Consider the following 17112-nt stretch of genomic DNA (forward strand, 5'->3'; position numbering starts at 1 on the left):
TACGAAGTTCCTAATGACACGCGTCCTACATACTGCTAGGATCAGCGATGTCGATAGCTTCATGTTTGTAAATCGAGTAAGAAAGATGGTATGGTACTGACTTTTTTATCACTAAAAAGGTAGACACGGGAGAGACTTAAGTGCTTCAGTCCTTGTGTGTTGATTTAATTGTTTTATATTAGCATTTGAAAAAAAATCGCCTTTTATGGCCCCTATTGACTGCCGCATATTTCCTTGCTGTTTGTGAAATTTCATAACAGTCATTATCACAATTTTAACACAAAGAAAAAGTTCCGGGGGATCAGGAATTAAAACTAACTGAAGAACAATCTATGAGAAAACCAACGTAGATAGTGTACCAAGACTACTTTTAGACAAGGCCATAAAATCCAATATTCGAGTCACTTACGTATGCTTAAGATTAACAGATATTACTAGATTAACTAAGCAGAAGAAATTGGCTTTTTAATTCTCTGGAACGCTCAAAACATACAAAAAAATGGACGAAAATCACGAAAATCGTTGAAGTGCTGAGTATTGTTTGAAGTGATAATTTCAAGTTATGCTTTTGTGAACTGGCATGAAAAGAAATTTACGGGAAGCAATGAAGAATGTTGGCTCTCAATGGAATATGTTGATTAACCACTTCTTTAGACAATTAAAGTCTCAAGGCTTTAACACTAAAAGTATAGACTGAAAGTGCAAAGTGAATCTCTAAATACCGTCTATCATCACTTGTGAATGTTTTAAAGTCCTCAGCGGGCACGTTCGTTCTTTGAAGTCCTATTTACTCAATCAGAACAAAAACATTTTTTCGAATTCTATTACAAACATTTTTTGAATCCATAATTAAGTGATGCTTTTGTTTTTTAACTGACACGGGGGCGTTTAGTACCAACAATGTTTTTAATACCTATACTTTGCTCAGGTCTTCACAAATGACATTTTCTATCTTTTCCTTTTGGTTAAACGGTTGCATAATTAAGGAGTCGTTGAACGAGTCGTCTTCACTTATTTAGTCTCAAACTACTTCAAGCAAGGACACCGTGCTTAGCAAAATTCAATCAACGCAAAAATAGCTTGCGTCTCATGTTTATGCATTTTACTTTGCTGAACTATTTGGATGAATTTCCGTTCAAGCGTGAACAATTAGTCCGAGGTACTTAGTCGCTTGAAACACTTGAAGTATGTGTATGCCCAAGAGGGGTACAACATGGTGGACATTTTACTGAATAAGACTCTTACAGACTCTGTTGGCGATGTCACGACGCAGGATCTTCGATCAAGAGGTGGTGTATTCCTTCAAGCTGCCTCTATGGTGGCTATAATACTTGTTGCGTTGGGGGGCAATCTACTCATTCTGGCGGCCATTTACATCGACAAAACTCTGCAAACAATTACGAACGCGTTCATAATCAATCTAGCCTGCGCCGATTTATTACTAACTATGATCGGGATGCCTTTTACACTCGCCTCATCCATCACGTATGATTGGATCTTCGGGGACAAGTGGTGTAAGGTCAACGGTATGGCCAACTCTTTGTTTTGTATCGCTTCGATTCTCACGCTCGCAGCGGTGTCAATTGACCGATACTGTGCAATTCTCTATCCTTTTAAGTACGGTACGTGGATAACGAACAAAGTTGCCGCTGGAATGATTACTTATATATGGTTCCATGCCTTACTTATGGCTTGCCTACCACTCACCGATTGGACGCAGTACACTTTTATACGATCCGAGTCTATCTGCACTGTTGAGTGGGGGTACAGTATTTCTTACACAATATTTCTATTTTCCGTGTGCTTTTTCTTGCCACTTGCCATAATGATGGTGACATATTTAAAGATTTTTCGCACAGCCAAGATGCAATCGAGGAAAGTTGTCCCAATTACGGGTTCAATTGGAGTGAAGGAGGAACCCAGCTCAAGTGAATACTCTGGTTTCCGAGACGATAGTCAAACGCATTTGAACTCCACATCAAAAGATCCGCACTCTGTTTTATCAGTCAAAGATCTGGGCAAAAGTCAGAGTTCAATAAACAGCGACATATACGACGAAAAATTCTTATCAGATCGTCAAACACCGATGATAATTTACGACGAACGAAAAGAGGTCACGACATCATCTTTTAAAATGACAAACACTAGCGATCAACCTTCTAAGGATTCTGGTTTTGAAGAGGGAGGTTCAATAAGTTATCTAAAACCAAGGAGAACTTCAAGCGAATATGGAAGCACAGACGGGGGAAGCATTTTGAATAGCAGTTGTGAAAGTGTACAAGATTCAGCTATCTTATCGAACGAACCAATCTGTGACAACATACGCGATCGACAGTGCGCATCAACTCTACTAGACAGTGCGTACGTGGACATACCGCCTCCTAAATCAAATACCAACACTATGAAAAGGAAGACTGGTGCCATTTATTTACCTCCTCTTCAAAATGTGAAAGGAAAAGAGGAAATGGAATCAATTATGCAACATTTTAATGAACTTCGTGCAGATTTAGGGAATTTAAACAATTACAAGTCAAATGTAAACGAATCAACAAAGGACAGTGACGCAAATAATACGAACGAATACCCTTCATATGCTATGAAAACGGATGATAACTTAGAAATAAGAAGGTCTTGTCGGTCAAATAGCCTTTCAGTCGGGGCGATTGTACAACCGCGACAAAATAGAGCCTATAGTGACTCAGATTTTGCTAGGCAATCGTCGCAAATTCCTGTAGTTGTTTCTCAATGTTCATCTCAAAGTTCGTTTGCTTTCTCGTCAAAAAGCGTTCGAGAGGGCAGCAAAGCCTCTCCCACAACGCGTAGAAAAAAGTTTTCAACTGTTTCTATCACCACTCTAAAGAACTTTGCGGGGCCAAACGCGTTTAGAGCATTTAGCAAATCAAAACTTGCGCTTGATAAACTTCGAAAAAAGAAGGATGTACAGGCCCGAGCGAAAATGCGACGTGAAACCAAAGCTGCTAAGACTTTATTGATCGTAGTAGGCACATTCGTGTTGTGCTGGACACCTCACTTTATAGGAATATTTTGCCTCTTATTTGAAGGCTGTTCATGGCCGGATGAATTTTTTGCTATCACCACTTGGCTTGCAATGTTGAACTCTGCCTGCAATCCTGTTATTTATGGAGTAATGAGCCGGCAGTTTAGAAAGCGATTCAAGCAGATTTTACAGTGTAAAAGAGGTTTCTTTTGAATGCTTATTACAGAGCACAGACGAGAAAGGATGACAATTGCATGTAAGGTAATAAAATGAAACATTATGCTGTCCCTCAGCGCACAGATAGGGCCGCATTTATAGAAGGTTGATAAATCAACAAAAAGGACCTTTTCATTGTCATTACGAAACCATTTTAAAGTAAAACACAATACCGACAATACCATATCATTAGCATTCATTCAATACTTCATTGTATTCCTTTCACTTTTGTCTTTTGTATTTTTAGCCAAATCTTTAGAAATTAGCTCATGCTTAGCGTACGTATTACGAGGTATGCATGCACACGGGAAGTTTGGAGAGCACGAGACTGAGAAGCGTAGAGTTGCCCGAGGCGAGGGCGAGACTTTTGACTCTTCCGATTCTTGAGTGCCCTAAAATTTCCCAGGTGCATTTACATCTACCTCTCTATAAGCATGCTATACATGAATTAATTATCTCAGATCATAGCAGGAGAACTTGTGCACGAAAAAGGAATTTTATTGCAACTGCGTTGGGTCTACCCAGAAATCACTTATACTACCTGAAAACTATCAATTGAAGACAAATGAATATGGAGGCCATCTTCGCAGTACTAAATACCACTCAAGCAGAAGTGAATATCGTTCATTATTGCGAAGATCGCTTTCATATTAATTTCCTGGCCCGGAGTTCACATATATGATTTTCATATACAGCTATTTCAATTTACGTTGTCGGATCAAAGCCTCAAGCCTACAAGACAAGACCGAAGGGGAATATGGGATCTTAATGAATAATTATCAGCAAAATTAACAATGCCTCGTCCATACAGCGAAGATCTCCGATGGCGAGCCATTTGCATGGATGAAAGAAATGTTGGGGTTTCAAGTGGATGAGGTTGTCGGTAATCGGTCTTGTCCCGTACCCTTGAAGCTTTGATCCGACAACGTAAATTGAAATAGCTGTATTCACAGTCAAAGAAGACAAGCTAACTATGGCAAAGAAATATTTCGAGACCAAGGGTGTACGCAAGAAACGTTAATTTTTTTTTTGCAGTGAAAAACGTATGAATTTCTTGCATGACGGGGTCTGGGTAGTATAGATTCCTCATGCTTGAATGCTTGTTTACCACAATCCACAGATAGAAAATTGCGCAGCGCAAAGTCTTTTATTCGACGATACCTTTTGGACCTATCAACATCTGATAACAATATTTACCCTTCGAAAGAAAAGAGTCCGCTGGAACCTCGCAAAGCCTCACTTGAAGTCAGAAAGCTCGGTTTTCTTTTTCCATTTATAACTCGTATCGTGTTTGACAAAAAAGAATCGTTCGCTCCAAAGCTAATTTCGTCGCTTGAATGAGTTGCATTTTCACTGTTTTTCGAATGGAGTATTATTAAGCATATTTACCGTTCATTTACAGCTCCAAAAGGTATATCTCAATCAGAATGGATAGGAAAATAATCTTGATAGTTTTGAAAAATTGCGGCTAAATTGGACGGGATTTTTGCAGCTGAAGTGAAACTACGCACTTCACGTTGTCACTCACGGCAGGGCTTTTATTTAACCAAAAGGTACCATGCTGCCTCGCATCTGTTCAGCAATAGATCACAGATGACGTCAAATTGTGGTAAAAACAACAAAGTGGCGCACAAGGAGTAGCTGAGTGTGTTTCTGATGTTCTTGTGTATCACTCTCTCACAACATTGAAGGGACCGGATAGTTCCTTCCTTTTATCAAATAAACTAAAGTTTCTAAAGAGCCCAAGAGGTCATTTCGACTCCAGTTATTGATACATTAATCAGCCATTATATCAACGAATAGTGGAAGCTCTTACAAGTTACTGATACACCATCTCTCTGAGTGTTATGCATCATTTGATTCTTACGTAGAGACGAACGTAAATATTGCATAACAGATCATTGTTCAAACACTATCATTTTTTTCCAAAAGCGTTTAAACTTCATTGAACGATAACAATTCAGTCTTTTTTCGTAACGAAGGTGAAAATGATAACCGAGTGAGGTATTTGACAGCGAGTTGTACCTCATTTCCAGTCCTGCATAGTCAACCACAGAAACAAAACATGGAAGTGACAAAACGTCGAGTCGAACGACGAAACGATGTAACACAGTGACGCAACAAAACGAAGGAACGACTTTACGTAACGAAGAGATGAAGGAGCACGGCGGAACATCATGACATAACGAAACGACAGAACACAACGAAGAAAAGACGAGTCTATCAGTTTGTCCACAAGGTAACTTTATGGTTCACGGCTCTTCCTGTGCGGCTACGACCCGCTCAGACTCAAGTTTTTTTTTCTTTCTAGTATCCATGAGATATATCATTCAGTCCTTTGTTTTAGTATGACGTGCATGTATTCAAACATTATACAAAACGGTGCCAGCGTGTATCCAAATTGGCGTGAAAAGAATTTTAGACGTTATGACGACAGAGGTTAAGAAGTGGACACAGTATCGAATTTTCACGGAGGCCTTGATCAGTCATCGAAATGGGGGCTGGAAAGGAAAAAATTAATATGGGTTCCTATATATTTATATATTTTTTGAATGTAGCAAGTGATTGTAAACCTCTAAAGGCCGATCATTGAGACGTATGAGACTAAAAGTAGTCCTAAAGCAATACAAAAAAGCTGTGAGCTAAAAAACAGCGAAAGGACTCAGGTGGGACGGGTGGGACATCAGCATCGGCTGGTATGTTGTAAAGAGAGTATGATCGCCATTAGGTATTACAAATGTCCCTCGACTCCTCAGTACCTGCTGTTGACCTTTCATTTAATATAGCAAAACTATAGTATTTATATCCACAAGTGATTAAAATGACAATGTTCAAAATAGACTTGATATCGTATGAGAGATGGGACACTCCACAAGGTTTTCAACGACTTCTCTTTTTCTTCGAATTATACCATATGAGGTGTTTGATAAATCGGAGACGGGGCCTGGTGTGTCACACGCTCCGGGCTTTAGCCCTAAGCGAGGCATTGTGCCGGGCTCTGGGAAAAGATACCTCCTTTTAACGGTGGTATGAATGAGTTCCACGGTGAGTTCTTGGGAAAGCCTGAAAAAATGCCAAAGGACAAGGTGGGGGGCTCCGTGCGCTGAATCAGGACCGGTTATTGAACTTAAAAACGCTAAACTCCACCCTCCGCCTCCTAGTATGTATGAAAAGAATCGTTAAGCAGGAGTAGGTGAAACATTAAGTTGTAGCTATGGTTGTTTTGGCCAAGTAAACAGACTGAATGTTGTTACGTGGATTTCAGCTGGTGTCAATCCTGTTCTACCGCAGGTAAGTCACGTTCAACAGATTAGTTCACCAAACACTTGAATTTTTTTCTGTGGGATCCTTGGTGCACGTGCATGAAAGAACATCAGGATTTCTTTTGGTGCCCTGCGATACTTCTTTTTCGTTACCACACTTATCCAATGGATCTATAATGACGTCAATTGTAACATTCTTTATCTCAATTTTTCTCAGCTTACTTTTTCTCAGCGTATATGAAATGTTTTGTATTGCATCTTAATCCATTTTAAATAATTAAAGCTTATGATCTAACAAAACCAATAATGTTAGGCTTCGCTGTTCCATTTTATTGAACTTTCTACCTGTCATTATCAGCCACAAAGCAAAAATAATTGCTTTGGTTAAGGAAACAAAAGAAGGCTTTTCAAGATGAAAAGTTCCGCACGCCTTTGAAAGTAATAAACTTGACAATAGCTACCCAAGTTAAATTAGTATTCATCGTCGATTCATAACAGTTTTGCAATTAAGATCGTCCCATCTCAGTCGTTCTGTTTTCTAAGAGACGTGCTGGTACAATTATTTTCATGTTATTTTTGGTCTAATTTTAAGCAAAAGATTACGTGTTTGAGGAGATTAGACAGGAATTAACGGCAACTAATCCTCAGGGGCTTTTATTTCATCAACGAACTGTAATTACCTGCCATTTTCCAAAAACTCCAACAACTCTAGTTAATAGAAAATACCGTCTTGATTTTGGTCCGAACATCAGAGGGGCATTGTTTCTCTTTGTGTCAGCAGAGTTCTCAGTCACAAGGAAATAACTTACTTGTCAAACCTTCAGTACTCAAGCGGCTTGTATAACAGACTTGTTCCATCTATTGTCGAATTTCTTAGTGTTGTTGTAAGTTGCCTCCACTTGACCATTAGTATCCAAGATGTGGCGACAGGAAGACACAGAAGAAGGTAATCACCAACTTCTAACATTGGTTCATGGAGTGGACCGTAAAAGAAGACCTGTAATCAAAGCATATATTGGAAACTCTAAGCATCCTGTATATCAAGAGTATCAACACGCCATTGATAAACACTGTCAAAAGGCTGCGAGGCTCGCTGCTTCCTCCAGAGCCACTTTTTCGCCACATGGGGCTAACAACAGTCGTTTTTATTATTATTCAGAGAGTTGTAGTGAATCCTCACCGTGCACTCGCGTTCTTACTCGGAATACCTTGAATGTTACCGGCGCTAGATCAAGGCCCATGATACCTGACTTACGAGACATGCGTTTTATGAGTTCCAGACTGCGATGTTCGTTAATGTTACATTCGTGTTTAGGAGAAACGGGGAAAGAACGTGACTTTCCACCACGTATTCCCATTCGGGTCAAGAAACAGCCCCCTTCAGACTGTCCAAAGAAAGGGACACCTCCTTCGAAACAAAACTCTGCGGGGGAGACGATTAAAGATAAAAATGTAACACAACCTGCTTCCTCGGAGGCTAAAAAGAAAGGTTATTGCAAGGGTTGCAAAGCTTAGTGGATTTATTCCAAGACGAAAAAGAAAACAAATCAAGACAAAAAGAGGGATATAGTGAGAAAAAGAACAGTGATGGAATTTTAACCATGAGTGTTGGACGTTGCAATGCAGCGTCGATGTCTCAGATGAATTCATGCCCGCTAAGTGACACAAGCAAACCAATATCATGAACCTTCGTGTTCGCTACTATCCTCAACTGTTATCAGTTTGCTTTATTAGAAATGCGAGCCATTTAGTAGAGATATTTAGGCTTAAGTGGTCTTTTAATGACGAAATATCACCGAACTAAGACATATTTTCGTAGTACTCTACAAAACTATGGCAATCACTTCGGCAGTCGGCATCTGACACAAGTGAATGGCCTCATTTGATAGAATATACTCTATGTCTTTTCTAAAATAAACAATAATCAACAAACATCCACAAAAGGTAGTTTTAAGTAGACGGTGCGATTCTTTTGTCTCTTGTAAAGAGGCCAAGATCAAGTTTAGGAAAGATAGAGAACCTGGAGTTGTTATGAAGATGATTAAATGAAAAACCTAACTTTCATTTGCTTTCCGTTGAACTCTATTAAAGAATGCATGTTTCAAAGTACTCTGCTAATGGACGACGTGGGAAAAGCAAACAGTCTATAAGTGTTAATGAAACTGCCTCGTTTAGAAGCTCTAATATCACTTGTCAACTCAAGTTATAAAGAAGAGCTAGAGGACATTTCTAAGTCATAAGACCTCTCATATCTCTTGACCAACAATTTTCCCGACAACGAGCGGAACACATGAAGCTGTAAAATCAACTTTTACAACTCCAATGTGATGGCAAAGCATACTTTCATTTTCCGGTTGACTGTCATTCTGAGATCCAATCCTAATCTTATCACTTATTCTTGCATGTTTGATCACAGAGGTCATGATAGCCGTTTAACATAACAATGACCACGGCTATTCCAGACGAAGGGCGGTTCATGATACTAAACAGATAAATTGCACCTCAGCCTCAGATGGAGAAATTACAGATCAGACAGGTAATGTAAGGAAATTGCACTTCATTTTATCTTGCTTCAAACTGAGAGATTTTGTCTCAAAAACGTTATCCTTTGATACTACAGCTCGTTCCATTCTATACAGATTATGCTTGGAAAGAAATAATTTTCAAAGAAGCTTAGCGAGAAATTGGAACATCAAATAATTTGAAGACGAGCTCGAACTTCACGTCGGTTGATCTGGAAAATGAGAGAGGCTCGATAAGTATAGGGTACTTTACATTTTTGTCGTTTGTTCATCCATATTTTTAAGAATGTCAGGTGCACCGTTGTCCGACCAAGTTACGAAAAAGTACATAGCTTCAAATCGCATTTACTGACGCTCAGCAAAATATGTTTATAATCATTAATAATTAAAGGCTTTTAAACGCTTAACTTAGTCATCCGCACCTTAGAAAGTACATCAGAGAAACTGAGATTTCTTTTATTTAGCTTTATATTTCTCTTTCGCTCTTGAACGAAACTTTTCGCAATATGGTTATTTTTCTGATTAAAAAATATTTTAATAAAAGAGTAAACTCACACTCAGAAGCGAGAATATTCCTCAATCATATCAATGTACATGAGTTTAAAATTCTATGGGCCATATTCCTAGGCTACAAGCTATTACTAAGGCGTTTTCATAAACCTTTTATATACTTTGCCAATAGCAACATAAAAGTTGCCCTTAGTTAAAAATCAATATATGAAATATTCCTAAGTCACTATTAAATAATAAAAAAAATAGCATCATGAAAGGCAGACACCCTTATGGTTATTGTTCCAAGTGAAGCCATTACGTCTGAATGTTGAGTGACCCTCTCCATGTGTTGCATCGTGCGGAATTTCTCTGGCTTAGAATTCAAAGTGATGTTGCCAAGTAGTTATTTATCACTCTTATAATTAGAAATATTGAAGTTTCAGTTCATTTATCGGTATTGTTAAGTGTCAAGTCATCTATCGACACAGCAATACAATCAAGCTCTGATTGCCATGCAATGATAGAAAAGTGTCGAAGAGGGAATTAGGATTAACTGAGAGGTCATTCTCAACATATTGATTTTTCAAATATTTGGCATGCTACCTAACAACATTTTGCATGATCAACTGAATTTCGATGTGATGATAGTGGTCGTGTTTGTTGAGTCACGTTTTCACTATGATGGTTTATCTTTTCGTGTTCAGCAAAAGAACCAGTCCTATATTGTCACAATGCCTCAGCGTTAAAGGTTTGGGTATGCATAGTTCATGAAAACCTAACGTTTGCGAAGGCGTTACCTTGCTGTAGCTGCAGGACTGCTTTCTCCTTTTTTCCTTTAAGCCTAAAAATAAATCTCTGGTCTTCACCTTAAACGTTACTAGCCATATGAAAATTCATGCCTATACCCTCTTATAAAACACCACCACCAAACTCAGTCTTCTGGTTTTCCTTAATTAACCCGAGAAAGGATGTAGTGAAAATGCTTGCAAGACTTTTCCACTGTTGGTGCGTTGGATTCTTCTACTCATGGTAGGGAGGTGGTTCTGAATTGTTATCATCTCGAACTAGAGGACTGGGTCTTGCTTACGTTCAAATCATACACTTGGGTCCGGGAACATTGTCTAGTGAAAGCACCCAGAACTTTTCGTCCAGTTGCAGAGAACGCTTCACGGAAGTTCTGCATTCTTGAACCATATATAGAGAAGTTAATGGCAGAGTTTGAAAGAGCCAAGGTCCTGATCCACATATAGGCAACTCCGTGCTTCTTGATCAATAGGCGTCCTGTTGCATAAAGCACTACGACGAACGGAAGCCAACATGCTGTGAAAACAAGAATTACGATCCCAAGGGTGGAGGCCACTCGGATTTCAACGTGAGTCTGATGACTAGCATTACTATTTCGGCGCATTTCAAGTTGCTTTTCTTGTCTTTTATGTCTGACGAGGGAAATCACGATAAGTGAGTAAGACAAGAAAATAATTCCGTAACTGATTGCAAACATCAACAAAGCAAAAATATCTTTTGGAAAGGTTGGTGGAACAACGGCGCTTAAGATGGGAACTGAGATTGGATATGCCCAACACGTTATCAACATTGCTTTTAATCCGCAGGTATCTGACATGGCTCTGTGGTGCAGGGGAAACACAACTGCGATGAAACGATCGATGCTGATTGCCGCCATATGTAGTACAGAAGCAGAGCACGAAAGCATAGATAAAATCACGTATGGGAGTTCCAAGTCTGGTGCACAGTCGTTGAAGAACGTCCTTTTAGTGAAGATTGCCACAACAAGGGGCTCGCACGCCATGGTGACAATCAAATCAGCGATGGCCAAACTGAACAGAAGGTAGTTGGATGGTCGGCGTAAGCGAGGATATATGACAACTGCCAAGCAAACCAGTAGGTTACCAAGTGTTCCAAACACCCCCACGAAAGCATTTGTGGAAATAAGAGCGATGCCATGAGCTACAGGGAGAGAACAATCTTCTACTGAGATGTTGGCGGATAAGGTGGTGCTGTCGTTCAAAGAATCATTCATTGTTGAGACCAACGACTCAAAGCTCACAAAAGATGACAAATGGTGTTGGCACTTGCCTAAAGTAAACTGATATAAATGACAGGTAGAGCAGCGGACAGTAAGCTTTATCAGCGCGATGAAATGGCGATTAATCCTACTTTATTCTAATACTGTTATAAAAGTAAGTAATTCCATAATCAGTAACCAATATTATTCGGCTTTAATCATTTATATGCTTTTTAGAAAATATTGCAGGAAGTACAAAACATGACAGCTTGCCATTTCGACTCTTAAAAGTTTGGATGGAAGCCAGTTTCAGTTGAAAAGGAGCAACTTTGTGAGCTGTGATTTTTATTACATAACTCGTTCCTCCCGAGAACTCCATATTTTCGTTCAATGCAATCGTATACTGACGTATTCTTATACTCGGCACAGAAAGCAATTTGTGATAACATCAATTTCCTCGAGACACCGGAAAATGATATTTATCTTTCAACATATTCAAGTTTGTGCATGAAAATTAGTGCTTTTTGAAGTAATATAGTATTGTTGCATTTGAAGTAAATTGACCTCTGCTTTAACTACGAGTCAGCACAAACCAAGCTTTGAGTTGAGTGCCCGTCTGCTTTAGAGATAAAGTGGTGAGAGACCATCACGTGTGGGAGGGGGGGTTGAAATGTCAATACTCAATTGACTTGAAGTTAGTCAAATCCAAATATGGTACGAGTGAAGCTTAAGACTGACTCAAGACACGCAAGAATATATTTAACCTAAACTAACTTAATAATAAAAAACATTATGATATAAACACAAACACAAATTAAGGTTAAAGTTACTGAGCATGCCGTGCAAATTTCAAAACTGCTGACCTCGTGATGATGTACTAATTTATCTAAATCATAAAGTATGTGCATGAATCTCATAAGGCTGAAACTATCTATCAATGACTTCCCAGTTGCTCGTCAAAAACAGATATTAGATCGTCGGATGCAAGCGACGCAAATTGTGGTTAAACATGAAAAAATTTAAAGTGCCGGAGTGGGGATTTTAAGTATTGATAGAACTATCGAGAAAATGAAGCGTACAAAATTAGTTACCTGGTCGAATAATATACAAAAGATGCACGAAGGGGCAGAAAAAAGACGGAGGGAACAATTGGAAATAACGAGTGGAGAAAAGCTACGAAAAGACGGGAAATTAATGTGAAATGTGAGATATTTATCGAATGAACTAGGAAACAACAAATGAAATAAGTATCGCGTAAATGAACGCGCTTCGAATGAAACAATCACTGATACCGGACTGCACTGGCAAACTTAAATAATAAATTACATTAACAGAAAAAAAAATTAATAAGGTGAACGTACGAGAGAACGATTGAATGAATGAATGAAGGGACGAGGGGCAAATATGAATAGGTATCAAAGAGTGATTTTTCATATGCTGTATATAAATAAATCAACTGAATTTTTTTTTAGATGAATTTAGATTTTTGACACCCTAATAGCACCCCGCTCATTTACTTTTATTTTTTCTGATAAATATGCTTTGAAACCCCCACAAAATAAAGAATCAAAGATTATTCCAAAGAAACTTGAACCAGCATTTAAAATCGACAACTCATGCTTTAGGAGGCCAATTTCACAGCCATCTCGCACTTATGCCTCTCTCTTGCAAAGCTAATTTGAAACAATATTTTATATTCAATTCCTTGTATAATTTTAGCCATGCCTTTCGTCACTGAACTGACGCGAACGAGAATCAAAGCTTGATAAAAATCCTTTCTACTGTGTAATATTTTTAAATATTTCAATGTTTATTCGAGATTCATGTGGATCGAGAAGGATGTGACAGTCTTCGGTCCATTGACGTGATAACATCTTCCGGACAATCTACTGGGAAATTAGGTAATTAACTTCCGTTCGAAGAACGGGAATACAACTTTGCGAAACTTTTTGTAGAAAACTTTCTTTCTTACAATCTTTTTTAGTAGTTGACCCTGTTAAGAGAACTTTCAAAATTAAAAATCGTCACGCTGTTATTTAGTGCCACCTGCAACGTTCCATGGTTCTTTCTGAAACATTTGGTCTCACTCCCAGCGTCAGTCAATAGCATGCTGCACCGAAAACATTTTAGGGTCAGAACATGCCCACAAATCTTTCGCTCTATTGTAGAAATCCCTAGCGAAAGTTCTGCATCCTTGATTTCGCAATGAGGAAAGTTATGGTTCACAATTTGACGAAGCCGTAGTCAATGGAAGTCTTAGATATTACTTGAACAGTTTTCCGGAACTAACTGAGACCAAAAGACATTAAATACAAAAAGGCATTTAAAACAATTATTGTAATCGCAAGTGTGAGGGCCATGTAGATTTTGAAAGAGACCTGCAGGTGTATAATCACCTCGTGAAGCGCGAATTCCAAGTTTGCTTTGTGCCTTCCGATCTCAAAAGTCACTGTCAAAGAAAAGGATGAGAAAGTTCTAACATGCAAGAGCCCAAAAACTGCCGGTCCAACGAAATGAGTTTCGCAACCATTCAAAGGTTTGGACCAAGGCTTTGTGTGTAAACAACTACAAAATAAAAATCAATGCTGATAACGTAATGCACAGAGGCTAAAAACGAAATGATATTTATACTTCAGAATGGGAGTTACAGTTACCAAATGAAAGTTGATTTTTATTAGGATTGCAACTAGAGGAGGTTTGCATACCCTACTGGCGAGCAAGTCAGCAATCGGTATGCTGTGAAGAAGGTAGGTGGTTCAAGGGTCGACGAACACAAAGGTTTGTATGAACTGCGACGCAATCCAGTAAGTTATCGAGAATGACAAAAAATTCCAACACCATAGCATTGATAGAGATCAGGGCAATACTATATGATAAAATGGGTGACAATCATTTTCTTATCTTATAGTTTCTCATTACAGACTGTATGTCTAACATCCGGCCTCACGATACGGAAACATTTTCTTTAATTTACGTCACATGTTTATTTTTAATTTCTTAAACAGTTCAGTAAATGAGTTGCCTGCATAAAAAAAACATAGCCATTATTCATCAGCTTATTCCAAAGAACGTAATGTTGACACTTCCTGAGTTAACTTTGAAGAGGACCCATGAAAGCATGAATAAAACCAGAACGGGTTTCATAAAAACGAGCTCGAGAGATCTCGTCAAAAAAAGACAATTCCGTAGGTATCCTTGACATCTATGAGTGGCTTGCACATTTAACTCCACAAAAATAGTAACCAGTCAACATCGAGGAAAGTGTGAGTCTCAACAAAACAGAAACCTTCCCCATCTTTCAGTTTTAATTTCCTGTTTTTATCTCTGCGGTTTTTAAGCTGAGAAAGATCACCCAAACCTTTCCTCTTCCTTGTAGATTATGCCGAGCGTTTAAAACAAGACTATTGTTAAAAGGGATTCAAATTATATTGTTGAGTTTGTGTTTATTTATTGCCATCTGTGGTTTGAGAAATAAAAATGGCGTTGTACATGTTTGGTTAACGTTATGCATCATAATACATATAAAACATGCAACATCCAATGGTCTCATCCGCATTTCACCTGTCAAGTTTGGCAGGCTTCCGGGAAAATTTTCCATTTTAAATTGAAGCGCTGAAGCAAGAAAAAAAATGTTTTTACCTTTTTTCCTATTGGTGTGGAAGGTCACTCCTTTAGCACTGTGCAATATCAGTCTCAGGCGTTATTTTCCAAAGTTCCGTAATACTTTCGATACCAAATTTCGTGACATGACAAGCTGAATGGAATATAAAAGACCTAAGCGCGTGCATTACTGACAAAACCTGATTTTGCATGAGCGGTTTCACCATGGCAGTTAGTGCCGTGATAGAGTTGCTCGGACAAATGGCATTTTCTTTCACAAGGAGCGTCATGGAACATTACAACCCTGAAGAACCCGAATTCACTGCTGAATCGTTTGGATTTAATTATTTAGAAGACTCACGTCGACAGTGGTATTCTTATCCAGTCGATGAATTTATTTATCAGGAGTACGACGACAGAAAAGGCATAAACACAAGCTATCTGGCAGCTAGGAGTATCAATGTAACGGTTGTAAACGCTTTTTGTACCAAGGAAGAGGAAACACCCAAATCGATTGGCAATCAGCAAGAAGACAGGGCTATGGCGTGGAAGCGATTAAGACCATCTTTCCTTCACACCATATCCAAGTCGCTGTACATTGGAGCTCTCATTTCGCTCCTCGCTGCCACCATCTTAGGTGCAGAATATCTGCTCCTTTCATATGTTTCTTATAAAACATTCGCACATTGTAAATACTCCCAAAGAAATTAATTCCACACAGTGTACAATGGACCATAACAGAATGTGACGTCATCGCCTGTGGCATCTTTTATGTCTGTAGCTTTTGTCATACGATATTACTTTTCCTGCAACACCAGATACAAGGATTGAAAACCAACTTGGTCCTGATATGTTGTCTTTTTTACTGTTTTGACGCACTTTATCGCGTTATTTTACAAGTCATAGGAAGACCTTTCTTCTTGGAGTCCTCTGTATATAAAGTTCCTATGTACGTGTTGTATGCAGCCAGTTATTGCCTCCAGTTGTGTTATCTTGCGAGGAAATTTGGCATGCGTTCAAGACCAAGAGAAGCCAGTTTGATATGTAAGCTGGTCACACCATTAATTTTCGCGTTTACTGTCGCCTCCGCTGCTGTATATTTTATTTACCCCGCTTATAAATGGCAACATAAAAGTGGTCATGGTAGGTTGTTAATCGCCATATTCTCCCCTCTCATTGGTGTGACTGCTAAAGTCATTTCACGTATATGTGTTCAGCGGTTATGGAACATTACACATCCGGGATATTCATACATCTTGCTTGCGCCGTTGTACTTTAGTACAGCGGTTATTTTTCGAGTCTTACAAGCGGAACTGGGCAGTTTGCTGTATATTGCTGCTCTGGGAATTATCCATGGCATAACAGAAGTCGTGGAACGAAGTGTAATGGTAGCAGTTGATCATTGTTGTCACCAATTGTGGAGAAGAGAGTTAGCTTCTTGGGGAAGTTTTCGTACTCCTCGTCGCGAAAGACTAATGGCCGACATCGCCATCATGAGCATGATGTTTGAATCAACTGCTATAGTTTCTGTCAACGGCTTTTTATTCTTTTATCAATATTTTTACCTAGAAAACGATTCCCTTTTAACCTTGCTCCGATCTTTTTCCATTACCGTGTTAGTTCAGATGGTGATTGAATGGTTCTTCACGAGTGCATCTCTGGCGATCGAAACTCGTTATCAGAATTTGCCAGTAATGGCTGTATGGCAAAGGCGGTGGAAGCGATTCGTTTTGGTAGCATCTGTGACTACGATACCAATAGCTATGTGGACGAGCGGAAACTTATTGATGGTTATAAATGAGAATTTTGAAGCCCCTTCAATCGCGAATCGGTCTTGCAAAATGCCTTTCACTTGACAAAACAGCAACCATAATTAGACTTATTAGTTTTCTACATTCACAGAGCCTAATGAACACCTTGACGGGCTAAGGCGGTGTCATTAAGGGCCAATTATCATTTTACTGCAGGCTTTTTCAGTTGTTGGAGGGAATGTTGGGC

At 38.9% G+C, this 17112-nt stretch overlaps 2 protein-coding genes across 2 annotated transcripts; one reads left to right on the forward strand and one right to left on the reverse strand.

Annotated features, from left to right (window-relative positions):
- Positions 1-978: 978 nt before the first annotated feature.
- LOC131773992 (tyramine receptor 1) lies at positions 979-3392 on the forward strand. The gene has a single exon (XM_059089985.2). The coding sequence runs from the start codon at positions 1214-1216 to the stop codon at positions 3209-3211; it is 1998 nt and encodes a 665-aa protein (XP_058945968.2). The 5' UTR covers positions 979-1213; the 3' UTR covers positions 3212-3392.
- A 6228-nt stretch (positions 3393-9620) lies between these two features.
- On the reverse strand, positions 9621-11637 carry LOC131774000 (adenosine receptor A2a-like). Its single transcript, XM_059090001.2, has one exon. It carries the CDS (start codon positions 11527-11529, stop codon positions 10546-10548), a length of 984 nt encoding a protein of 327 aa, XP_058945984.2. The 5' UTR covers positions 11530-11637; the 3' UTR covers positions 9621-10545.
- Positions 11638-17112: the final 5475 nt, after the last annotated feature.

This window comes from Pocillopora verrucosa, chromosome 9 (assembly GCF_036669915.1).
Source record: "Pocillopora verrucosa isolate sample1 chromosome 9, ASM3666991v2, whole genome shotgun sequence".
NCBI lineage: Eukaryota > Metazoa > Cnidaria > Anthozoa > Scleractinia > Pocilloporidae > Pocillopora > Pocillopora verrucosa.